Consider the following 26,897-nt stretch of genomic DNA (forward strand, 5'->3'; position numbering starts at 1 on the left):
TACTCATTACTACATCTTATTGTTTCACCTACCTTCCAGTCAGTGCTGTTAACATCTTCAGTGACAATGAGTATTATCACTTGTTGAATAAATAAAGATAGACTGCAGCTTTTTGTGGTAACACCTTCTTTTTCAGTTATTGTCAATTTGTATATTTGTTCCCATAAAAATCTTCTGCGTTGTACACCATGTCATATTGCAAAATGGTGACCCAATGTTTTAGCCACTATGAATACACTATCTGATAGAAGTATCTAGATACCTCTACGTAATGTGGAATTGACCACTAGATGTAACAAAAAGCAAACGCACCACTATAAAAGGGGGTGAGGTGTATTGCATTGTCGGTAGAGAAACGGTAACAGCAGAATGGGCCTGTCAGAAGAGCTCTTTGACATTGAACACAGACTACTCATTAGATGTCACCTGAGTGTCCATCAGGGAGATTTTAACTACTGTAAAGCTTCCCAAACTGTCTGACTTGTCATGTAATCATGAAGTGGAAAAGTGAAAGAACATCCAGAGCTTAACCAAGACCAGGAAGATCTCATGTATTGATTGATAGGGACCATTGAGCATTGTGGAAGATGCTTGTAAAAAACCACATGAAATGAGTAGAAGGAACCACTTGTGAGCTCCAGAATGTTAGCAGCAGTCCAGCCAGCACAGTCAATGGACATATAGGGTTAAAAAAAATTAGGTACAATGTTCAAACAGCTCCTCATAAGCTACACATTAGATTACTCATTAGACGTCACCTGAGTGTCCATCAGGGAGATTTCAAGTACTGTAAAGCTTCCCAAACTGTCTGACTTGTCATGTAATCATGAAGTGGAAAAGTGAAAGAACAAACACAGCTCAACCAAGACCAGGAAGATCTCATGTGTTGAGTGATAGGGACCATTGAGCATTGTGGAAGATGCTTGTAAAAAACCACATGAAATGAGTAGAAGGAACCACTTGTGAACTCCAGAATGTTAACAGCAGTCCAGCCAGCACAGTGAATGGACGTATGGGGTTAAAAAAAATAAGGTACAATGTTCGAACAGCTCCTCATAAGCTACACATTTCTATAGCCAACACTAAGTGATACTTAATGTGGTGCAAAGAACAGCATTGTGAACTGCATACAGTGGAGCAATAATTCATAGATGATGGATGATTGTATCAGCGTAAACTACACCATGTCGTAAAGTAGCTTATGCAGGGCAATGGTTTGTGGACAATAACATTCCTGAAATGGACCAGTTGAACAAAAGTCCTAACCGAACCTGATAGAACACCTTTTGGATAAGTTAGAACATTGACTTCACTCTAGACCCCAGCATCCAAAATCACTACCATCTCTGATTTCGGCTCTTGAAGAAGAATGGGCTGCCATTCCTCCACAGGTATTCAAACACCTCATCGAAAGTGTCCCCAGCAGAGTTCTAGCTTTCATAAAAATGAAGGATGGACACACCCTTTTTTACTGTTTACTAATGGACATCTGGATGTTTTGGATCAGACAATGTACTCTGATAAAGAAAACTTGGGGTAATACCCAAAATATTGGTTCATTGTTTTATGATTTGGTGCTGTCTACTACACAGAATTTTTTAATGGAAATTGTTATAAGATTACTCTTTGTGGGATATCCAAAACTTTTGTTAAAATTTTTTGTGATGCATAAATCCACTCCATTTGTATTTGTGTGTAAGATTTCATCCAAATAAAGGATTAGTCAAGTACAACTGTGGCAGATTTATTCATCATAAAAAATGTTACAAGATTCTTTACTCAAGTTAACAATGGAATTTTGATTGAGACAGGGAAACAGCAGCAGACTATACTTTATGTTCAACAGTGGTTTGAGTTTATGTGAACATTGGTATCCTCAACTAGCAACCTTGTACATAAAAAGATTGGTAATGTACCTGCTAGAACTTGATCAAAATATGTGTTTAGTGCAAGTGAATATTTAATTACCATAAGGATCCCCCCCCCCCCCACCTCTCTCCCCTCCCCCCACCTCTCCCCCCCTCCCCCCACCTCCCCCCCCCCCCCCCACGTCTCTCTCTCTCTCTCTCTCTCTCTCTCTCTCTCTCTCTCTCTCTCTCTCTCTCTCTCTCTCTCTCTCTGTGTGTGTGTGTGTGTGTGTGTGTGTGTGTGTGTGTGTGTGTGCGTGCGTGCGTGTGTGCGTGTGTTTTCTATTTGGTAGTTTTTGAGTATTATTATGATAAGTTTAAGTAGTAAATACAGTGTGTTATAGAAAATCACAATTACAGATGGTGACTATGTGAGACCTATAGGTGATTTACCAAGTTTTGAGAATGAGTGGCTAGAAGTTGAAGTGAAGCATCCAGCAGGCTGGCAACAAGAACAGTTAACATCTCCAACAAGTGAGCCTTCTTCCTCAGCAACACCCAATTTCCTGTTAGATGAACTTGATAAATGTTGTCATTATCATGGGGAGAACAACAACGCATGGTCAGGTAATAAACCCAATATTTGAGTAAATCATGCCTGTGCCCTTGCAGAATTGATTTTTGTTATTTAACTCATTCAAAATGTTGAACAAACTTGGTGTACAGTAAAAATTCATTTATACGTTTTTCACTTAATATGTTTTTCTCACTTATAAGTTTTTTTTTTTTTTTTTTTTTTGTCCCGGTGAAATATCCACAGTGTGCACAAGTTATCATGCAGTGTTTCACAGTGGGGTGGGTTGCCGAGAATTGGATTGGTAAGGCCAATATTAGACTATAATAAGATTTGATAGTGTCATAAGGAACTTTGTTAAAGTTAGGCATTGGTCAAATTTTCTTTGATCAAATGTAGTGCCTCACCTTAGATTTGATCAAAGGTGTTCGTCTTATGTTTACTGCATGGAGAAATCAACCGCTTGGAGCACTAGCTTCACTGCAGCTGTCTGACACTCAATGTTTATCAATATGACTCCCAAATTTACTTGGTGTGTTGCATATATAATGAAATTGATATAAATATTCAAGGCAGATGAAGCACTGTGTAGCTTACGACATCCCCAATACGGTTCATTTCTTTTCCTTGGCCATAAAGGGTCTTGTTTTTGTTTTGATTTGTATGTCTTTGTTTTTACTGGCAATCTCTTAGATTCACTCTTTGTAGATGTTCTGTGCACATTCAATTTTTTATACAATTTTGGTCCAGACTTTGCTTCCTGGTCTATGGTTCAACATAGAATTATATACTCTATTGCAAAGGTATTAAACTAGGCTCCCATCCAGCATAAAGTAATACTTTTGGACTCCCTTTAAGTTCAAAGCAATGTTAAACATGTACTCATTTGTGGTTCCTACTACATATCATCTGAATGTCTAGATTCAAGGATTGAAAATTCCTGTTTTAGATATTTAGCAAGTACCTGTTTGAATTGTAAAGCTGTGTTAAAGGTAATTGTTTGTCATAAATACTGCTTTCTTGTTGCAAAATGTATAGATTACTCTTTTTTTTAAGAGTCATAAACCTATCAAGTAAATATTAATTTACAAAAAGAAGTTAAACTACAGCTATTTAACATGGTTTAAGAAACTGCAGCTTCTTTCAAAGCAGTGGCTGTCTTGGTATATTACTAGGTTACATTTATCAAACAATGGAAAACCCAGGATGGAATGTAACAATAGTGGAGATGCTGAGTCGCAGATAGGCACAACAAAAAGACTGTCACAAATATAGCTTTTGGCCAGTAAGGCCTTTGTCAAAATTAGATGGCAAACACGTGCATACACCCTCATGCAAACGCATGTCACACACACACATGACTGCAGGCTCAGACAACTGAAGCCACACTGCAAGCAGCAGCACCAAGGCATGATAGGAGAGGCGTCTGAGTGGGGGTAAGGAGGAGGCTGGGGCAGGGAGGGGCTGGGATGATAGGCAAAGTGTAACTGACAGTGACGTGCTGCTGGGGAGCGCGCAGGGATGAGGTGGAAAGAGGGTAGGGCGGCTATGTGCAGTAGGGAGGTTAGACGGAGGGCAGCGGAGATGTGTTCGGGACATGGGGGGGGATAGCCGAAAAGGAGAGAAGTAAAATCACTGGGAGCGATGGAGGAATGAGGGCTGTGTAGTGCTGGAATGGGAGCAGAGAGGAGGGGCTGGATGGGAGAGGACAATGACTAACAAAGGTTCCCATAACTCTCCTGACCTCAACCTTTGTTAGTCATTGTCCTCTCCCATCCAGCCCCTCCTCTATGCTCCCATTCCAGCACTACACAGCCCTCATTCCTCCATTGCACCCAGTCTTTTTACTTCCCTCCTTTTTCCCTATCTCCCCCCCCCCCCCTCCCGCCCACCTCTCTGCTTCCCTCCGTCTTACCTCCCAACTGCAAATAGCTGCCCTATCCTCTTTCCACCTCATCCCTGCGCACTTGCCAACAACACATCACTGTCTGCCACCCCCACCCTACTATCCCTCCCCACACCAACCTCCTCCTTACCCCTACCCAGTCACCACTTCCATCATGCACCAGTGCTGCTGCCTGCATTGTGGCCGCAATTCCCTGAGACTGCAGTCATGCATGTGTGAGTTGTGTTTGCGTGAGTGTGTGAGTGAGTGTGTGTGTGTGTGTGTGATCTAGTTTTGATAAAGGCCTTACTGGCCAAAAGCTATATTTGTGACAGTCTTTTTGTTGTGCTTATCTGTGACTTAGCTTGTCTGCTGTATGGTAGGCTGCGTTTATCTAACATATGCACAAATTGTATTAAGAAGTGTAGTCAGTTTATTGTTAATATAGTGTATAGATTAGGTTTCAAGGAATGTTTATCATTTGTTAATTTGTACCTTGACATGTTCCACATCTCTAAAGGTTCTCACTTGTGATGGAATCTATGGGACATGGTGATGGATGGATGATGGATGGATGAAGGGATGGATAAATGAATGGATGAAAGATGAAAAAGAATGAGTCAAAGAGAGCAAGTAGAAAAATAGCTTACCTGTTGCTTGGAGCTCCACAATTTTCACGATTTTGACTGTGAAAAGGGATGTTACAGTGTTAATCTTCAACACAAAATTTGTGCTTTTTAGAAACTTTCACCCACAGGATCCTTGCTCAGAGCTAATTGCTCCCTAATTTCGTCATAAATTCATATAAAAAAGGTATATTTTTGATAGCATCTAAAAGGCAGTGAAGTTCATATAACACTATCTACAAAAAGCTAGTGAAAAACGAAATTTGACAGCGGTGAGAGTTCTTGTGGAAATTGAACCATGTATCAAAAGACTAGGCTAATGGTAAATGGAGCCAGTGTATTTGTCACAATGGACAAAAAAATCCATGAGATAGAAATTGAAACAGCATGTGAGATTGTTTAGACAAGACTCACTGTCAGGGGCAATCATAAAATTGTAAATGGTTCCTTCTGTTGACCATCATACACACCTCTCAGTGTAACCAAAAAGTTGACAGAAACCTCAGGTTGTTAATAGTTTAGTTCCCCAATCGTACTGTAGTAATCCCATTTAATTACAGTTTTGTTAGGGGTGTGTGTGACAAGACACATTACCGAATGCCTTCTCTGAAAATCTACCTTGAACATATGGTTCTGGACCTCACACCTGATAGAAATATAGTTGATCTTTTCTCGACAAATAGACACCTGACCTCTTGGAGGTGTCTACATCATAACTAGTATCGGTGACAATGAGGTCATTGTAGGAACAATGGTTATCAAAGCACAAAGGTAAAAAAAGATTTGTATGTTCAGTAAACTTGAGAAGAAGCAGTAGTGCCATATCTCAATGAGGAACTTGAAACTTTCGGCTCAGGGCAGGAGCATGTAGAGGAACTGGGGCTCGAATTTAAAACGATAGTTTGTAGTGTAACTGTAACACTGGGGATACAAGAAATGTTGTTCCAAAAAGAAAATAAACTGAAAGTTTTGTAATGTTGATGGTAGCTGTAAATAAAGTTCTTGTAATTTGGTGGGTGTAACTCAGTATCTTTAGAATGATAATGAATGTCATTAATGTATCTTGCTCATGATACTCTGGAGACTTCAATACAGATGCAGTTTCTTGGAAGTTTGTTAAGTGGAAAATCAGTTCAGTGAACCACATGGCTCTCAATATATGTGCAAAGACAGTTGTTGTTTCTGGGTTATTTATTATGTCACAGAGTCCTTGCCAAAATCTCTCATCATACTGCTTGCCCCAGCTCTCTCTCTTACTCTCTTTTTTTACTTTTTCGAAATAATGACTTTGTTTACATCATCAATAAGATTTTATTTTATGAGTTTTAGTACTTACTAAGTAAATAGGTGTTGTTATTATTAGCAATTACATAGTAAGCTGTCAGTATGTTAATTAGAGTTATTACTGGTTTCAAACATTGTCTGTTTCATTACTCGATTGATTGTAGCTGAATATAAGTAAATGAATTGATTGTACATATTCTTAGCAATGGTTAGACATAATCTTGACGAGTACTTTGACATGATGTTATTGAAAATTAAATTTCGATGTTCATAAAGTGAAATTTTCTACGAGTCCTATTTATTGATATAACTGTTAATCAAGCAACCTGAATTAGCTTTATGTCATGTCATGTGAAAGATAAACTAAATCAGTTAATTAGTCCTTGGAATCATATGAAGAATGAGCTGTTATGTTTAAATAACTCCCCTCCCCAGAAATATATGTAAATATAAGCAGACCAGTTCAGAATATCTTCTAATTTTAATTTGAGGCAGGCAAGCACGATTCATATCCCTATTTCTTTTCACTTTAAACAGAACGTACATTGATATTTTTACGAATCCCTCTATACAAGTCGTCAGTTTACAGTATTTCATCTCTCACAATCATCAGTCTCTTCTCGTTGCTAAAGGCAAATCCAGTCAGCTATTAATATTTACTCAATCTAGGTTCTTTTACATTAAAATACGTATTCTCTTTGTACACAGAGCATAACAGTATTGGTTTTCTTTTGTATTATGACAGAGGGTGTCAGGTAAAATATCATCTCTCTTTCTCCAATGTGTAAGAAGTCATCAGTAGAATGTTTTTCAACTTGACTGATCCCAGTATGTATAAGTAAACATGAATTAAACAGACATTCCCTCACTTTTTATTATCACATGAAAAGTCCAACATCATTTTTATGTACAGTGTAAGTAATACAGTTCAGTACGGTTCATACTAGATTGCCAGTACACATTTCAATATACAGGATGTAAATTTTAAGTTGACAAACCAGAATAACTTGAAAAATAAGCTTCACTTGAAAAAATCTGTAGAATCCAAAGCTGATTATTTTCAAGGGGGACATCTGCTGGTGCTAAAGTTAGCCTGCCAGGCCAGCCCCCTGGGAGTGGACAGGAGGCAACTTTAAAATTTCAAATGGGAACCCCCATTTTTTATTGCAGAATCAGATTATACATAAAAAACTACATAGATTTTGTCTTAAACATTTGTTTTGATTCTTGGTAGTTGGCACTGTAATTCAAGAAAATCCATGTTCTCATTTTTGCAAGGAAAATGGTCAATTTCATACCAAGGCATGTGTCAGTACTACCATGTTATGCATCTAGTTGTAAAATTATCTCACCACAGCAGTGGCACATAAAGTGCCCTCCACCACACACTGCTGGGTGGCTTGCGGAGTATAAATGTAGATGTAGACATAATCAGTACCTCTTCTCCACAAAATTATACATCATCAATAATACTGTTCATAAAATCAAATACATATGTACATGTTTCTGGCAAAAAGTGTGTCAATCCATCAAAGTTACTAGTAAATGCAGAATAAGTAATCATAAGAATAATATCAAAATGTCTGTATCAGTGTTTGTTTCCCATTCTCTTGTGGTTAAATGGTTAATGATAAATTATGATATTCTCTTTCACATTTCAGAATGTGTTTCTCAGAGTATTTCAGAGTAACTCAACTTCTTCCTCAGTATCTTTTCTGTGTATTAATAGTGTATGTCACAATTCATAATCCCAAAAACAAAATGTTAAGTATTTTCAGTTCTCATCATCCATGACCTTACAAATGCTGAATGCAATAGCAGTCTGAACAAACGTAGCATCACTTCTTTTTCATATGAGTGAAATGTCATGGTGTAGTGTAATAAACAATATCCATAATCATCAGTATATCATTGCATTCAACATAGTTAAGTAAATTTTCCACTTGTAAATAACTGTGTGCTGAAGGTATGCATGTAGAATCCATGTCATAGCTTTTGAACTTTAAGTAGATACAGAAGACTCGACTCATGGTTACTGGCTCAATACTGAGTATCATGGTAAGAGATGTTGAAGTTTCAAATGGATGAATACAGTTATTCCGTAAATTAAGAACTTTCAGGAGACAAAAGATATAAATATATGTGTCTATGACATAGTGTAGGCAAAATAATCTCATCATAGCATGGCAGAATTGTTCTCTAGTACAAATGTTATAAACTCAGTATACAGTATGTTTGTAATGAAAAACCAAGTACATCTTCATAACCAGATCTCCATCCAAACATCAAAGTATACCAATCAAACAGAGACATGTATATATGTAGGTGTTTAAGTTATAAGAATAGTCTAAAAAAATAAGTGACATCAGAAATACATTACTGTAAAAGCAAATGCCACATGGATGGAGTGTTTACATTTGTCACATGCATAATGCAAGACTGAGTACGCATCCCCCTGAGGGACTCTACTATTTTCCCACTTTTTTATCAGCTATAGATTCCTTTCCACCACTTTCCTTTTACAAATGGGTTTGCCATAAGGCTTGTACTGACTATGACTTATTCCCATTCTACAGTGCCATTTAAACTGCTTTTCTTTTACAGATGGGAAAACCATAAGGGTTAAAGAAAAATGGATCATGAGATTTCAACTTAATTGTACATTATAATTCTTCATTCTATCTGATGTCAGATCATTTTAGATTCCTTAGAAATGTTGGAACACGTGAGGCAATACTGACCCTACGACTTATCTTAGAAGAAAGATTAAGGAAAGGCAAACCTATGTTTCTAGCATTTGTAGACTTAGAGAGGGCTTTTGACAATGTTGATTGGAATACTCTCTTTCAAATTCTGAAGGTGGCAGGGGTAAAATACAGGGAGCGAAAGGCTATTTACAATTTGTACAGAAAGCAGATGGCAGTTATAAGAGTCGAGGGGTAGCAGTGGTTGGGAAGGGAGTGAGACAGGGTTGTAGCCTATCCCCGATGTTATTCAATCTGTATATTGAGCAAGCAATAAAGGAAACAAAAGAAAAGTTCGGAGGAGGAATTAAAATCCATGGAGAAGAAATAAAAACTTTGAGGTTCGCCGATGACATTGTAATTCTGTCAGAGACAGCAAAGGACTTGGAAGAGCAGTTGAACGGAATGGACAGTGTCTTGAAACGAGGGTATAAGATGAACATCAACAAAAGCAAAACTAGGATAATGGAAGGTAGTCAAATTAAATCGGGTGATGCTGAGGGGATTAGATTAGGAAATGAGACACTTAAAGTAGTAAAGGAGTTTTGCTATTTGGTGAGCAAAATAACTGATGATGGTTGAAGTAGAGAGGATATGAAATGTAGACTGGCAATGGCAAGGAAAGCGTTTCTGAAGAAGAAAAATTTGTTAACATCGAGTGTAGATTTAAGTGTCAGGAAGTCGTTTCTGAAAGTATTTGTATGGAGTGTAGCCATGTATGGAAGTGAAACGTGGATGATAAATAGTTTAGACAGGAAGAGAGTAGAAGCTTTTGAAATGTGGTGCTACAGAAGAATGCTGAAGATTAGATGGGTTGATCACATAACTAATGAGAGGGTATTGAATAGAATTGCAGAGAAGAGGAGTTTGTGGCACAACTTGTCAAGAAGAAGGGTCCGGTTGGTAGGACATGTTCTGAGGCATCAAGGGATCACTAATTTAGTATTAGAGGGCAGCGTGGAGGGTAAAAATCGTAGAGGGAGACCAAGAGATGAATACACTAAGCAGATTCAGAAGGATGCAGTAGGTACTGGGAGATGAAGAAGCTTGCACAGGATAGAGTAGCATGGAGACCTTCATCAAACCAGTCTCAGGACTGAAGACCACAACAACAACAACAACAACAACAACAACCTGATGTCTTGTCAAAAATATCCATGTATTCCCACAAAAAATTTTCTAGTTCTTCCTGATGCTCTACTCAAAACTTCAGCTTCCCCTATCATTTTGCTACATGTTCATTGTAAGAATCATTATTTATTTCCCCATCACAAAATCCTTCATCTTCCTCATAGTATCCTTTGTCATCAAATTCTTCACCCCCCCCCCCTTCCCCCTGATCTAATTGCTATTATTTATCATCACAATATCTGTCTCCCCAGAAATTCTCCTCTTAGGATCAGTAAATGTTAATTTCATCTCACTCCAGTTAAAGCTAACTTTACCCTTGACAATCCACCTCATTCCCAGTATTAGACTTTCATTTACATTTTCAATACCTAAACATTCGTGCATGTAAGATATATCATTTATTTTAAAGAGCAATAAAACCTGTCTTATACTTTTTCCAGTGGCACCTTTAACTTTAGCTCTAGTTACTGGAAACTTAGCAAAATTCTCCACAGCTTTTACTCTGTCTCTAAGCATTTTTGATATTCCACAAATAGGTCTTCCAGTGTTTACCAGACAATTACATCTCCAGTTATCAGTTTGAATGCAAATATATGAACTCCCTTGTATATCAATATTTTAATCATCATATAACAAATCCATCTCTGTATCTCTGACACCCATACCTTTTTTTCCCCCCACAGATTCTCCAATCCCCACAGGTTGTAAGCATTCCAAAACTACATTGCAATTTACTGGCTCTTCGTTAGGTACAGAATTTATCGCCCCCCCCTGCCCCCCCCCCCCCCCAAAATTCAGATGAATGTCCTGACAAATTCCCTTCAATAAATCACATATTTCACTACCATTACCAACATTATCAAAATAACCACAAGTAGCTTTAAAAATCCCATCAATAATCAACTCAGTTTGCTTATTCACATGTTTGTGGACACTAATTCACTGATATTGACTGGTATAAGCCATTCATTATGTATTTCCCTATTCTTCACTAATTCATCATCAAGATCTGCAGTTTCACTCTTTATCGGTACCTTTCATCAGTGTTTCCTGTTTAATCTCAATGTGAATCATTCCATCTAATTCTTCACAAACTGTAGTATCATCATCACTTTAATCATCAGAAACATCATTAATGACAACAATACATAATGGCAGCAAAAACTCCGCCTATGTTTTTAGTAATCGAAAAACTGCATTGCCACACGAACACAGGCAAAGAAGTAAGCCCATTTACTTCGCCAACAAAACAGGAAAACGTACCACAACTTCAAAACTATGACATGTTGTATATTGTGTAGCATAACAGCTACCAAAACAAGAGGACAATAATATAATGTAAGTTAAAAATAAAAATAGAACCCACTGATCATAGCACAAAAGTGCTGAAACATGTATGGGTGAAACAAAAGAAAAAAAGGTGTCTTGCATAAGGCGGAACTTCTCATCCCATCATTAATAGCTTTATGTTTGCCTCAAATGCCATGGCTGTAGACTGTATTTATGGGAGGGAATGTTTGACATGGAAAGGATGGCAACTATCAGAATGTAGGTACTCTTTCTTGTTAGTAGGTGACCCTCAGTGAAAGTTAGCTCTACATCAAGGAAAGTGGCATGGGAATCGGAATAAGACATGTGAAATGTAATTGGGGAGATTCCATAAATTTTAATATGTTAACCTCACCCTAAGTCCACACGGCAAAAATGTCATCACTATATGTAAACCAAACCAGGGGCTGAAGGCTAATGGGTCCAGGAAAGTCCCCTCCAAGTGACCTTTGGCTAGAAAGGAGCCATACTGGTTCCCATGGTCTTGCAACTGCCATCAAGATCCCCTGCCTATGATACAAACTGACGTAGAGTGCCTCTTAAAAACTTCAGGCCCCTCACTAGGAATAACACCTCAATCCATTGCTCCATATCAGCTGTTACATAAACACTGTTATGTTTTTAAGTTGGTATGCCTACCACCAGGTTATCCATTAGGATGAATGATCATAGACAGTGGGTGTATACTGGCAACACACAATATCCCATTGCGGAGCATCCTCTGCAATATGTCAGCCATGACCTAGGTCCCTGTTTTGCCACATGTGCCATTTGGATTCTCCTCTGTGACACCAATTTCTCTTACTATGCAGGTGGGAACTGGCATTACAGTATGCCCTTGGTTCTTGCCATCCACCCGGCCCTAATATATGTGAATTTCTTTGATCTCAGCATTTCTTCGCTCCCGTTTAGTTTTCTGTCTTTTATTTTCTGACCTTTCTATTTCCCTCCACCTGCCCCAACCCCCACCCACCTCACATGTCAACTATAAATAATGCACTTAGCTGTCTGCTCTTATTAACTTTTGCACAATGTTTTGGCGATAATCTCTGTATTGCTAATTATCCTATCCTCTACCCTCAAGTTCTCAAATCTTGTCTGGAGCAGTCGCCAACAATCAGTCCTTTTATCTCATCCCATCTGATAAATCTCCCCTGACTTTTGGTTCTTAGTGACTTTTCTGTAACTCTCCCCATTTTGTAATGTTCGCCAGTCCTTTTTCTTTATCCATCTTCATTCCCCTTCAACCATTCTTCCAGAAGTAGGAACCACTGGCTCTGAATGTGTGCACATTTCCTGAACTTTTATATGTGTTTCTCCTGCTGCCAATGTCTGGTGAATAGATTATTATAAGTTGGTATGCCTACCACCAGGTAAAGTCATTTATATACCTCGATCTGCATTAACAGCAAACAGTTGCATGGAGGAGGGTACCCTGAGCCATTACAAGTCATTTCCTTTCCTCGTTCACTCGCATAGAGAGTGAGGGAAAAATGACTGTCGATATGCCTTTATATGAGCACTAATTTCTCATGTCTTATCTTCATGGTCCTGATAATCATTCTTTGGTCAGCTTCAGTGCTGGTTCTCTAAAATTTCTCAAGAATCTTCTTTGAAAGGAACGCCACCTTCCCTCCAGGGATTCAACAGTTGCATGGAGGAGAGTACCCTGAGCCATTACAAGTCATTTCCTTTCCTCGTTCACTCGCATAGAGAGCGAGGGAAAAATGACTGTCGATATGCCTTTATATGAGCACTAATTTCTCATGTCTTATCTTCATGGTCCTGATAATCATTCTTTGGTCAGCTTCAGTGCTGGTTCTCTAAAATTTCTCAAGAATCTTCTTTGAAAGGAACGCCACCTTCCCTCCAGGGATTCACATTTGAGTTACCAAAGCAAGTTGTCTACTTCTTTAACTGTGTTTTATTGCACATCAGATCGAAGTATGTTTCCCCCTGCCCCACTCTTTCCCTCTGCTGGCAGTCTTTCTATTAGCTTAGACATGATTCACCAAAGTCTTTGAGCAGTCATATTATACAGCCTCAATGACCGTAAGTTTGATCACTCCAGAAGAATCACTACTGTGCGGAATACAGGTCATTATCTTCCTTCTGGTCTTTAGGTAAGGGTGGTTCAGGTTAGGCTTCAGATAGCCACATTAGAACCTATCTGTGAGCTGCATGTTACTTTTGACAAAATACGGTTGTTAAGAGATCATTTTGATGAGTTTGATGACCTGTTCTATCAGCTGAACTTCCTACTGAACTTCCTAGTAGTTCTGTCACACATAGGGTAGTGTGGGTGCATATGTTCACTCTCATCAAAAACCAAAGATATTAAGCATGTTTTATGTAATTGTTGAAAGATAAGCAGAGTGTATGGGCGTAAATAAAGTTATACAGAAACATGCTGGTTTCCATAATTTTGCAAGTAAAGGTTGTATATGATCTGCAAATGGCGTGTGAAGAAAAGCAGAAAACAGATGAGATTCCAGTAGAGTGGAAAGTCACTTAACACACCTTCTGTACAAGAAAGGAGACAAAAAATATGTCAGTAACTACAAAGGAATGTCTTTCCTACCAGTTATGTCTAAATTATTTTTAAAAACTTCAAGTGAATAGAACTACCAAAAATCTCGAACAACAACTGAACAAATACCAAGTGACTTTAGAACAGATATTCATTTTGAAATCCATAATCCATCACACACTACTGAACTTTGAAGACATGGTTGTAAATTTTGTGGATTTCAAGAAGTTATTTGACTCTTTTGATAAGAAAACACTAGAGATAGGAGTCCAAGAACTTTATGGTAAAACTAAATTTTCATGTCTAATTCATGGCATGCTTACAGATGGTCCTGAAAGTAAAATCCATATTTGTAGTTTTTTTAAAAAATAAATACTTGTGTAAGATATGTTAGTGACTTACCTCCAGCCCTCTGGTTATTAGAAAAAAATGGTATAAATTTGTATGGAAAAAATAAAAGAATATCAAATATGACCAATAAAAGTAGGACTAAAGAAACAGTATATTGAATTAAACTGTCTGACATTTGCAGATGATTTTGCTTCACTGTCTGAAAATCTAGCAGATGTGGAACGACATCATTGTCTTTGACAGTAGAGTAGATTTTAGAACCTCTGCACAGAAAACCAAATTTATCATTAATACAAAAAAATGCAAAAATTTTAAATGGACAGTCATTAGCCATAGAGAAGGTGAAACAGTATCTGGGAAGATAATTCAGGGAAATTGGTTGAAAATGAGAAGATACAAAAAATGGAAAGGGCATATGGAATAACAAAAAATATCTACAGTAAAAAGTACCTGTCAGTAACGTAAAAATAATAAAATAATATATTACAATATGATAGTGAAACCAGAATGCCTTTATGTAAACCAAAGCCTAACACAGAATCATAAGCTAGATGAACTAGAAATATTAAATAAGAAGGAAAGAAGCAATGATGAAGTATATCAAAATGGAGAAAAGTAACTGAAACAACAAAGAAAAGAAGACTGGTGTGATTTAGACAGTTGTTAGGATAAAGTAATAGACCAAATCATTGTCTGTCTGTGGGGGGGGGGAACCACACACTTCAAGCTGGACCGTGTTTTGAAATTACTACATGGAAGGCAAAAGAATATTGGAAAGAAAGAAAAGAGGAAATGATAAGGAATGCAAATTGTCAGATTGGTCCCTAGTTTGTCATAATGGAACGGTGGGTGGGGTAGGAGAACTCCTATATCGGAGGGAGGTCAATTACCATAGTGAAACAGTGCTGTAGTGCCATGTTATGCTGTGCTGCTATGTGATCATATACCAGCATAACATGAACATCAGACTATGTATTTTATAATTTTGATACAAGGCCATTGAGAAGAGATTGTGCATTTAGGAATCATCCTGAGAATGTGGCAGTTGATATGGGAACATAAAATAGCTATTCTTATAGTTTTTGTAATGTTAACACTGGTATGCTGTATGCTTGTTGCCTGAAATGATGATCAACTTCAGAAATTATTTGCAGTGGTATATCAGTTCCAAAAATATACAACACTTAAATCTCTGTCAGTATTCTATGCTGCAGATATTTCCATAATTTTCCAATGACTGCACTTTTTGCATTTTGCACTGCTCCAAGAAAACTGGTTAATCTGACAAAATAAACTCTTTGTCCAACATAAACATCTTCGTGTTCCACAAATAAAATATTTTTTCACCTTTTTGCATTATTGTAAAGTTTCAATTGCTGTGCAGTGCTTCGTGATCCGTGTTAAGTCATATGACGTATAACCTTTTTGGATGAGATAAAAATTGCAATTCACCAGTGCAACATGTTTAGCACAAGCCATTTACAATATCATTTTCTTTTGTTTAATAATTACAATATTTAAATAATGATGACAGGGAATTAGAACAAAATTATTATATCTTTTTTGCAGTTGACTGTTGTCAACTAAATGCGATGGAGCAACTGGAGTGCTTACAGTTTTCTCCACGTGAAGTATACAAAACTGTGTTGCTTTGATCTTCACTCATTCAACTTGAAACAAAAACAAAATAGACCATTTGCAAGTACTTGCAGACCTCTATGAAAGGAAGGAACTGTCTGATAACATGATAGAAGAAGAAATTGGAGTTGATACTGGAGTTAGTTTAACAGAGCTGTGGAAGATTTGCAGTCGAATAAGGTGGAAGGCATAAATTATAGATAATATTGCTCCAGACATCATGGGGCTTGGGAGTGGCAACCAAACAATTATTCAAGTAGGAAAATATCATCCACACAGTCTTGAAGTTAGCTAGTGTAGATAAGTGCAAAACATATCGTATAATCAGCTTAACAGCTCATGTATCAAAGTTGCTAACATGGATAATAATACAGAAGACTGGAAAAAAGAGGCTTTGTTAGATGACAACCAGTTTGGGACCAGAGAGAGAGCTTGACATTACACTTGGTGATGGAAGTGGGACTTAAGGAAAGTCAGGACACATTCATAGGATTGTCGAATTAAAAAAAAAGGGTTTGACAAGAGATTATGGTGCAAAATGTTCAGAAAGGCTCAGGAAAGTAGTCGTAAGCTATAGGCAGGAAAAGACAAGTAATTTTCTACAATATCTTCAAAAATCAACATGGAATATTAAGAATTGAATACCAAGAAAGAAGTACCTGATTTAAAAAGAGTGTAGGACAGGAATGCAGTTTTTGCCCCTACTGTGCAATCTGTACATCAGAGAAACAATTATGGCAATAAGAGAAAGGTTCATAAGTGGGACTAAAATTCAAGGTGAAATGATATCAATGATAAGATTCACTGATGACATTGCTCTCCTCACTAAAAGTGAGAAGACTTACAGGTCCTGTTGAATGGAACGAAAAGTCTGAGTGCAGAATATGGGTTGAAGGTAAACTGAAGAAAGATGAAAGTGATATGGAATAGCAGACTTGAGATAAGCACAAACTTCATATCAAAATTGGTAACCACATAGTAGATAAATGGAGGGAATTCTGCTACCTTGGAAGCAAAATAACACAATATGGACCAAGTAAAGAGGACTAGAAAGCAGAAAACCAAAGACAAAGATTGCATTCCTGGCCGGGGAAGTCTGCTACTGTCAAACATTGACCTAAGGACAAAATTTCTGAGAAAGTTATTTGCAGCACAACATCGTGAGGTAGTGAATAATGGACTTCGGGAAAACTGGAAAAGAAGAGAATCAAAGCTTTTGAGAAGAATGTTGATAATTAGGTAGACTGATAAGAAATGAAATGAGGAGATTCTGTGCAGATTCGGCGAAGAAAGGAACGTATGGGAACACCGACAAGAAAAAGGTACAGCATGATAGGACGTGTTAAGACATCACAGAATAACTTCCATGGTACTAGATGGAACTTTAGAGAGTAAAAAATGCATAGATTATATCCAACAAATAATTGAATATGTTTGATGAAAATGCAGGTGAGAGGGAGAGCCTGAGATGGGAGAGGAAGTTGTAGAGGGCCACATCAAACCAGTCAAAGTATTGAGACTGACGGAAAAAATAAAGAAAAGCTGGCTTATAATTGGTTGAAATTCACTAAATATGTTTTACATCATTTAGTATCCCCACCAGCTGTCATTGAGACGGATGTGGGGGAGTTGGTGAGGTTACTGCAGAGGAATAATATAGACCTCTGTCACAGAGGGTGCAGATGAATCATGACATGGGGAAGAGCCTCTGAACTACCTGTTTATCTGCCAGCAGCAATAGGTCTTGCCCACAGCTGTAATGCTGGTTTCGATGTCTGTGTGCGTAGCCTTTGCCTGACGCTGTGTCTCCATGTGTTCAGTTGTCAGTTGCTCATGGTTACATGCTGTATTTACCTACTTGCTCGATCTCTACATGGAGTTCAGAGTTGCTGCTTTCCTCTAGATTGACATGTACACAGAACTCATTGCCTCCTCCAGTGCTCAGCTCCCAGCATGTTGTCAAGTCCCTGTCAGCTTGTATGTCATTCTTTAAACATGTGATGCTGTTATTTTTTTAATAGTGTTCAATTGTGGCCATGGTGGCCCACCATCTTTACTATGCTGGAAAGAGCAGTTGCGCCTTCAAGAGCAGCAACGAAAGCTGCAGTAGGAGCCGGTGCAGAAACTGGTCAAACAGAATGCAGAAGTGCTCCGTACTTGTGCCATACTGATAGTGGGCTAGGTGCCTGCCAAGAAGCTTTCTCTCCCTGCCCCTGCTGATGTTCACCTCCATCAGACTTGATGGGTACATGTAAACTGAAGTGTTGTAATCCCCGCTTACAACTTTTTTCGGATTCTTGATGGGACTGCTTGCACATGGATGCCATATGTAGGGTGCGGTGCAAAGTGGGCCATTTGGCAACACTTTGTGACAGTGAGTGAGTCACAGGGTGGCAATCAGAGACCCCATCATTTTCCCTGGAATCGAGAGTGGTCTCTGACATCCAATGAGCATCACCCCAACATATTATACTGACAGTAGTAGTGGATGGGAGACCAATTGATTATCAGTTAGCCAAGGGAGTGATGGCCTCATTAACTTAGATATTAACTGGCTCTTGGGGTGTCCTGGGTTGCAATGGGCACTATGTCATGTTATCTTACAGTTAACAGCTTGTTCCTCTGAGGGCACAATTCTCTGTTTCTGTGTGTTATTAGAATGTGGAACAGAAACTTATATTTAGGGGTTAATTCATGATTGTAGAATAATAGTTTTGGGTAAGACATCTTTTCTGTTTTTGGTTTCTGGATTTTGGATGAAGTACATTTAGTGTCTCAGATTTGATTGTATGACAGGTTGTTTGAGAATATCTAGGGGCAGCAGAAAATTTTCAGGTACACATCTTCCTTAAACCATGTGCAAAGCCTAAATTTTGGCCCACCAGCCCTATTCCCTTCATCATGTGTGACAATGTCAAGGCTGAGTTGCAGCATTGGCAGGACCTTAACATTGTTCATCCTATGTCGTCGAGTCAGTGGGTCACCCCATTGGTGGTTCAGAAGCTAGATGGTACCATGCATCTTTGCAGAAATTTTAAACAGATTGTCAATGCGCAATGCATTGCAGACTTGTACCCATTTCAGTACCTGGAGGAGGAGCTGCTGGCAAAGTTGGGGGAAGGGGAGGGAGACAGTATTTTGGATGCTTTTTCTTGGAATTTCTTAGTGCTCAACTCCTTCATTGGGCTTTATCAGCTGAATCGCCTGCCTTTTGTAATGTCATTTATGCCTGTGATTTATTAAAGATATTTGGAGATTCAGGATCCACCTTGTTACATAAATTACCTCAATCACATCTGGGTCACAGGCTCCAAATGAGAGGAGCATTTACGGAATCTGCAGGGGAATTTCCAATGTCTTCTAGAGAACTGCCTTCATTACCAATTGGAAAAATGTATTTTTCCCTGAAGGTGCATTTTTTAGGTCATATGCTCAACAGAGATGACCTCATCCATGCAGACAAGCACGTCAAATATATTGTGAACTTGCCACTATCCAAGAACATGAAGGATCTCTAGTCATTTTTGTGCAGGATTTTTTATTATGGTAAGTTCATTCCCCAGGCCACATGCATCTGCCATCCTTTTAACTGTCTTCGTCAAAAGGGTGTCAAATGTGTCTGCTCTGCAGATTGTCATAGGGCTTTCCAGTCCCTCAAGCAGTGTTTGTGTTCTGCTCCCTGTTTGGCTTCCTTTACACCAGGTGAACCTTCACCCCTACCTGTAAGGCTTCCCCGTGTGACATTGGTGTGGTCCCGTCACATCAGAACCAGATGGCCCTGAGCAGTCTATCACTTATGCATCATAAATACTTTCCACAGCACAGTGTAATGATTCACAGGAGGAAAAGGAGGCACTGGCTGCTGTTTTCAGAATTTCCCCATAGGGGGTGAAGTTTATACTCATCACTGACCACAAGCGGTTGATTTCCGTATTCAGCTGTCATTCCAAGCTGACGTATAGGACTGCCCACCAATTGCAGAGGTGGGTGCTCCTCCATGGTAATTATTGTTATGACATTTGATACCGGTCCATTGCCCAGCATATAAATGCGGATGCACTGTTGTGATTGCCAGCAGCACTGGATACAAGTTCTACCCACAAGAGTCTCTTGTTTTCATCTTTAATAAGGCCTTGCAGCAGACTTCCTTTAATGGCTTGGGAAGTTGCAGCCATCATGGCCACCAACTCCTCTTCCGGAAAACTTTTTCAGGCGTCCTGATGGGGTGACCAGAGCATGCTCTTTTGTTAGTGGATTTGGCATGGCGTACATGATTGTGATTGCCTCAGCATTGCTCAGGAGGTCCTAATGCAGGCTATGGAGGAGCAGAGCTGTAGAGTGGTCATACCTCCACCATTTTGTCCCTGCATGCGTCACACTGGGGTATGTTCCTATGAAGGCTTTGGCATATTACCACTGGTCGGCAATCAGTCGTGATACTGAACATCTTGTATGGACGTGAGTGAGGCTGCACCGCAGTGTCAGTTTTCCCCTTGGCCAGCCCCAGAGCGCCTTTGGGGCAAAGTGAACATCAACTTTACACGCATGGTTTTAAGACGCAGTATGATAATCAGTGCATTGTCAATGTTCTTGTATGTTGCCATCTGTCAACAACAACCGTTCATGCTTTGTCAATGAATTTTGGTATCAGAGGCTTCTTCCAGACACTCATAACTGATAACAGTTGGTAATTTGTATCACAGTAGTTTGAAGACTTTTGCATTTGCAATAGTATCCAGCACCTAACTATTGCCATGTTCCACCAGGTGTCCAACTTGGAGGTGGTGTGTTTTGTACTTATGTCCATATGCGCATCATCCCAGGACAGTGCATTGTTGAGTTTTCTGGCTGTGTACTGGGTGCTGTTGTTCAACGGGTGTAGCCCAGTGGAACATTTAGAGAGATGCCAGCTGTTGGGTCCTTTTGATTTGTTGCACCCCGATTCGCCTGCCCCATTCCAGTCCTGCCCGCCACGTTTTCCTCTCAAGCCTCCCATTTTGGTGCAGTCTTTTGGCCAGCAGCAGGGTTGGCTGCCGGTTGTTATGGTGGACCACAAAGGTCTTGGCAGTTGTTTGTGGTGGATGTCAGTCAGATGAGGCTGATCCATCATTCCAGTCAGTTGCAGCCATATCCGGTTGGACCTTCAGTGCCACAATCTCCAAGCCAGCTGGGCAATAGGGTCATTCACAATGTTATTCTGGTAGGAGGCTTCCAATGGTGGCAGCATACCCACCACTGCTGCCATTACTGTCCTACCTTTGACCACATGACAGGGTGATAGTGGGGCTAGCTCCTGCGCTTACTGCTGCTGATCCCATGGAATTTGAACTGGTTCCCTCTTTTCCCTGCTCTACAGTTGCAGAGTCCTTCCTCCACCCAGGTCTGTGGATCAACCGCTACCCCAGCCTACACGACCTTCTGCTGCTTCGGCAGAGCAAAGTGTGTTGGTGTTTTCTCTTAAAGTGTTCAGTCTGTATAAACTGAGTCGCATGTCGTGTCTTGTTCCATTATCTGGGGTTCAGCTTCCTTGTATGGATACTAATCATCACACAGGCAGCAAAAGTAGCAATGTGATCAAAAATTCATGTCCTATTGCAAAGCTTATCTTTGTTTGTAACAGTAGAGATCTTTTTTCTGTTAACACTGCTGCTTCCATTTCAGTGGAACAGATTTTCAAGGTGAACAGATAATTTGTACAATAGTTTATAAATAAATAATGTTTGTAATTTTGTTTATAATTTACAAGAATTCTCAATTTCCTCTTTTGTGTATGGGAATTTCTAGACTAACTGTGCGTCAGAATACAGAACTTTACTCCTGAACCCTTTACAAGCATTGAAAGAGAAGAAATAATTTCTTTTTCTTTTTTGGATAGTGTTGTGGAGGTGGCACTTAAGCTGAAATTGATTTGTATTGTTAGCAACAAATACCATGAAGGAGTGAATATAGTTGGGGTGAATGTAGGAATTCCAAAATCTTCAAAAGGATTTCTGCAAGATTTTCAGATATCTTTGTTAAAGAGTAACCTTAGTGTTAATTTTTTCTGAGTAAATGGTTTATTTACTTTAACTGCATTTGCCCAGAAGATAACAAACTTAGAAATCATGCAGAATAAGCCAGAACCTCAGTCTTCAAATCAGAATAATGCCTTACACTTAAGTTCAAAGTAGAAAGAATTGAGAAAGTTAATACATGTGTTTCTTTCTTTACTTTATTGTTTCTACTGTCCACCTGGGTTCAAAGAAATTTGACACATAGCATAACATTTAGTGTATTTATTTTCATTCAGTTTCATTATTTAATTCATCAGGTTCTGTGGGACAGTGGGGCCAATTCTGTTTGATCAAGAAACAAGTCACTACATAATGCACAGAAAGCTAATAAGAAAATGTAAAAACCGAAAAAAAGATTATAAAAATTAAATAATAATTTCTCTAATGTTTCACTTTATGCAAAAGTTTAGCATGGTCCATGTAACCGAATGCTTTTATTAAATAATATGCCTTCTGCACTCAATGTTTCATTTACACCTGCAAGTGCTGCATACCGTATTTACTCGAATCTAAGCCGCACTTTTTTTCCGGTTTTTGTAATCCAAAAAACTGCGTGGGGCTTAGAATCGAGTGCAAAGTATGCAGAAGTTCTGAAAAATGTTGGTAGGTGCCGCCACAACTAACTTCTGCTGTCTAATATATGTAGCTTGTAGCACTAGACAGGCATGCTTTGCAGGCACAAAGATAAATACTGGCGTCAAAACCTATCTGTCAGTAAATAAATTAAAAGAAAAGGTAGAAGAATGTAAACATTATGCCGCGTATTCTTTCGTGTTTGCTGCTATCTCATTTAAATCCTGTCTGCGTAATAAACTACGAAACTAGAGTGAGACAACAGCAAACGCGGAAGAATATACATATTATGTAATTTTTATATTCGTATTATTCTTATGCTGAATAGTGATACAGTCATAAATGAAGCACGAATCTAGGATGACTAACATCTGTGCAGAATGTAATGTACTAAAGAGGCGTCTGCAAATATTTTCAAACGGAGAAAAATTTTCGCTAAAGTCTCGTTCGGAACAAATTCTATCATACGCCGTCTATTATTTGGTTCTTGTTGATCATTATCAAAGAAAGCAGCAGTGTAAGTAACAACAAATAGCAGTCTCTTGCCGTTGTTTCGGTTAGAGACAATTCCTCTCTTTTATTTTATTGTAAGCGGCGGTAGCGCGAACAAAAGCGAGCCACACCGCGAGCGGCGACAGGCCGTAAACACGCACTATCAGAATGCGACAAACAATGCATGACACAGTGCAGTAATGCATTTTCAGCTTAGAGTGACGAAAACACCTATAACAAAGAGAACGGCACTTATCAGGTCAAAGCAAAATAAGCAATCGATTCAAACCAGACGAAGCACGTTAAAAAGGAACGGTACCCGTATAAATACGGACGGAGCACCTGACGTATAGCAATGGCTACCTGGTAAAGCTTAAGTGCTAAGCTTACCACTCGAACCAAACTACTGTAGCTGTATCGTGATTCATTCGACCTAAATTGTGTCTCGTGTTACAATGGACCAACTTTGTTTCCATTTGGAGGTACGGCCTAAAACTTTTCTCTCCCCTCGAATTTAGAGTCTCAAATTTCACGTGCGGCTTAGATTCGGGAAATTTTTTTTTTTTCTTTATTTCATTCTCATTTTTCAGGTGCGGCTTAGATTCGAGTAAATACGGTACACACGAAAGAATAAATTATGTTGGGCACTGATATTGCTTTCTTAAATACAAACTGCAAGTCTGACAATAAATCAGATGTACTGAGATGTACAACTACTCTATTATTCATTAGTTTCTAAAAATCACCAGTAACAATGATAGCAAGGATATTAGTCCATGATTGTGGACATTATCTGTCTCTTTCTTTTCATAAATTGATTGGGAAGGAAGCTTCAAAAGTTTAGCCGTCTAAACTTTTACAGTTTTATACACGTATAAAGCAATAATGTGGTCACGAAAGTAAGTTCAGAGTGGATAACAAATGCATAAAACCATACCCACAGCAAGTGGAAGGAGAATAGTTTAAGAAGTGTGTCTCATTGGCACTTCCTGAAAAAGGGTCTCAGCTCCTCAGCTCTCAGGATCCAATTAATAAGAAGTCTGCTCAATAGCCTACAGAACAATGTGCATGATGGTACCTCTTGAAGTATCTAGTGGAAAATGAATATTACAGTGTTGAAGATTTTTCTAACAAAATAAATCTGTAAATTATGTTCTATGCAGTTATCAGAAAGTCTAATCAGAAATGTTACTCTTGTACACTGTGGAGACTGGAACCGTAAATGAATTTTGGGCCTAGGAAACTAGCCATTTCTGCTGTTATTCAATTGTGTTACTGGCACATTTGTAATGGATGTGTCTTCAAGAGTGATACATAGTAAAAAAGGGCCAAGCTTCAAGATTTATGTTTCATCTTCAGTTCTTGTGGGTGTGGAACATGTCAGAAAGTATAACATAAAAACATAAAACATTTGAATATAATACTTACTATCCTGGTCATTTGTCTAGAGGTCTCAAAATATTTTGCTCACTCAATATACAAGACATATTTCTAGCAGAATTGCAGCAGACTGTGAAACCTAAAGAGTAAATGCATGAAATTACGCCAGTGCGATCATATTGAGTCTGCCAATCATAACAGCTGCTGTTATGTTCACTAATGCTTCTTGACATGAGAAGGCAGCACGAATCAAGATCCAGGTCCTGAGACATTTATACACTGTTGTCATGTGAAATGAATGCAGTTTTCGAGGGGTAGATGGGCTCCACTTTGAGGAAACCGGTGCCTGCCCTATATTCGAGCTTGGTCTTTTTAACACAGAGTTGTGGCCCAAGCTGTGCTCAGGCTTGGTCTCTAGAGTGTTAAGTAATTTGTAATATTGATGGTCCTATATTCTTGGCAAGGCCCATATTACATGACAACTTGCAATACACAATATGATCCTACAGGATCAAATAAAATCAGTCACTCAATCAAACAGATTCTGTAGGTTTAATTTTGTTTTGAGAGGTCCACCACATTGTCTTGTTGTAATGGCATACTTCGGTACTTCGCAGTATTGTCTGTGGTGAAATTCTTTAATCTGTCTAGGAGTGTCCGTGCTATGACACAGCTCCTGTTTCCTCATAATGACATTCTAATGCCTTCTGTCTGTAGATTTTATTGTCTTAATCTACAACAGCAGGTTATGCATAAAAACCTGAACAAGTCGATATATAAGTATACAGGTGGAAGTGATTTCTATGCATGCTTATTTAGTATTACAATAATGAACTTCATACATAAAGTATTTACATAGTACTCTTGATAAATTTACATATTTTTTAATTGAGTAAAAGCAGTGGACAGACAAAACTTCATAATAGCAGGACTCTAAGATATGATACATACAACAGAAGATCCATTTGAATCTCAGGGTTATAAAATTTACAATGGAAAACCAGGACAAAGATTTATGAAACAGTGCCCACAATAGGGAACAGGGTTTATAATAAATTTGAAAATGATAGATTTAGTAATTGATTTTAAACTATTTCTCCACAATCACAACTTTAACTCTGAAAACCACAAACAAGATCTATACTATTATAAACACCCATGCCCCTAACAGTGACAAAAATTTTCGAACAAGAACTGTGATAGAAGTAGAAAAAATTCTGGGATCTTTTGGATCAGACAGTAAAAAATCAAGTCGATAAAAACAATGTAAAAATCTTAATAGGGGATTTTAATGCCAAAGTGGGAAAGGAAAAGAAGTACGGAGATATAATTTGAAAATGGGCCCCACATAAAGGGACAAAGAGTGTGTGAAATTTGCAGAACACGTGAGCTCATCTCTAAATTTACATATTTTAAAAGAAAACCAAACAAACTTATGAAACAGAAACATCCTGATTGAACAAGAGGAGACTGGCAGCTAGACCATATCTCCAAGGACAAATACTTTCATAAAGAAATTTGAAATGTTAAAGTACTGAGAGGAGCAGACACAGGTTCAGATCATTATTTAGTCAAAATCAAAATCACCCCATTAAGGAAAAAAAGTCATAGAGCAATTGGAGATAAAAGAAAGTATGACCCACATAAATTAATAAAAATGATAAATACTAGGAAAAAACACAAAATACAATAGTAGTGGATAATCTTGAGGGATTAATACCAATTTTAAAACAACACGCTGAAGAATTGGCCCCAGTAAATCAATGTAAAAAACATGCATGGTGGATTATAGAATGTGATGACATTCATGATGAAGAACATCAAGCTTAGACAAAATTTCAAACTCACAAAATTGAAAAAAACTGCAACTAACCTCAAAAATGTCAGAAAAAAGTCTCTCAAATCATCAGAAAAACAAAGCAGCAATATCAAATGGATCTACTGAATTCCGTTGAAGAAACTACAAAACCAATTTCAGAGATTATTTTAAAGCCTTTGATAAACAATTATCTAATTACAATGCTCCCACACTACTACTTAGAAATAAAGATGGAAGAATAGCCTGTAATAACAAGGAAAATACAGAAATCATAGCAGAAGCATTCTACAAGTACTTGAATTGCAATGAACCTGAAAAGCTTTTAACAGTAGACACAAGCATTCTTGTAAAAACCAAACCAGAAAATATAAACCTACCTACACTACAAGAAATAGAAATTGCACTTAAAGAAATGAGAAACTATGAAGCATGTGGTGAAAATCAAGCATTTGTGGAAATGTGGAAGTATGCCAGTAAAACAACTCAAACATCTTTACATATTATTATACAAAAGATTTGGGCAACAGAAAAATTCCCAGAAGAAAGGACCGCAGCTGTAATTAGCCCACTCCGCAAGAAAGGAGACAAAAGAGATCCATAGAGGAATCTCACTCTTGGACTGTACCTACACAATTTTTTCA

General features: G+C 38.4%; 1 protein-coding gene across 4 annotated transcripts in view; it reads left to right on the top strand.

Annotated features, from left to right (window-relative positions):
• LOC124798396 (GATOR complex protein Iml1) overlaps positions 1-26,897 on the top strand; it is a 547,410-nt gene that overhangs the window by 411,268 nt on the left and 109,245 nt on the right. For all 4 annotated transcript variants that reach the window (XM_047262170.1, XM_047262989.1, XM_047263070.1 and 1 more), the window contains one exon: positions 2,268-2,474. In XM_047262170.1, the coding sequence (XP_047118126.1) occupies positions 2,268-2,474 (207 nt within the window). The remainder of the gene's footprint in view (positions 1-2,267; positions 2,475-26,897) is intronic.

Source organism: Schistocerca piceifrons, chromosome 1, assembly GCF_021461385.2.
Source record: "Schistocerca piceifrons isolate TAMUIC-IGC-003096 chromosome 1, iqSchPice1.1, whole genome shotgun sequence".
Lineage (NCBI taxonomy): Eukaryota > Metazoa > Arthropoda > Insecta > Orthoptera > Acrididae > Schistocerca > Schistocerca piceifrons.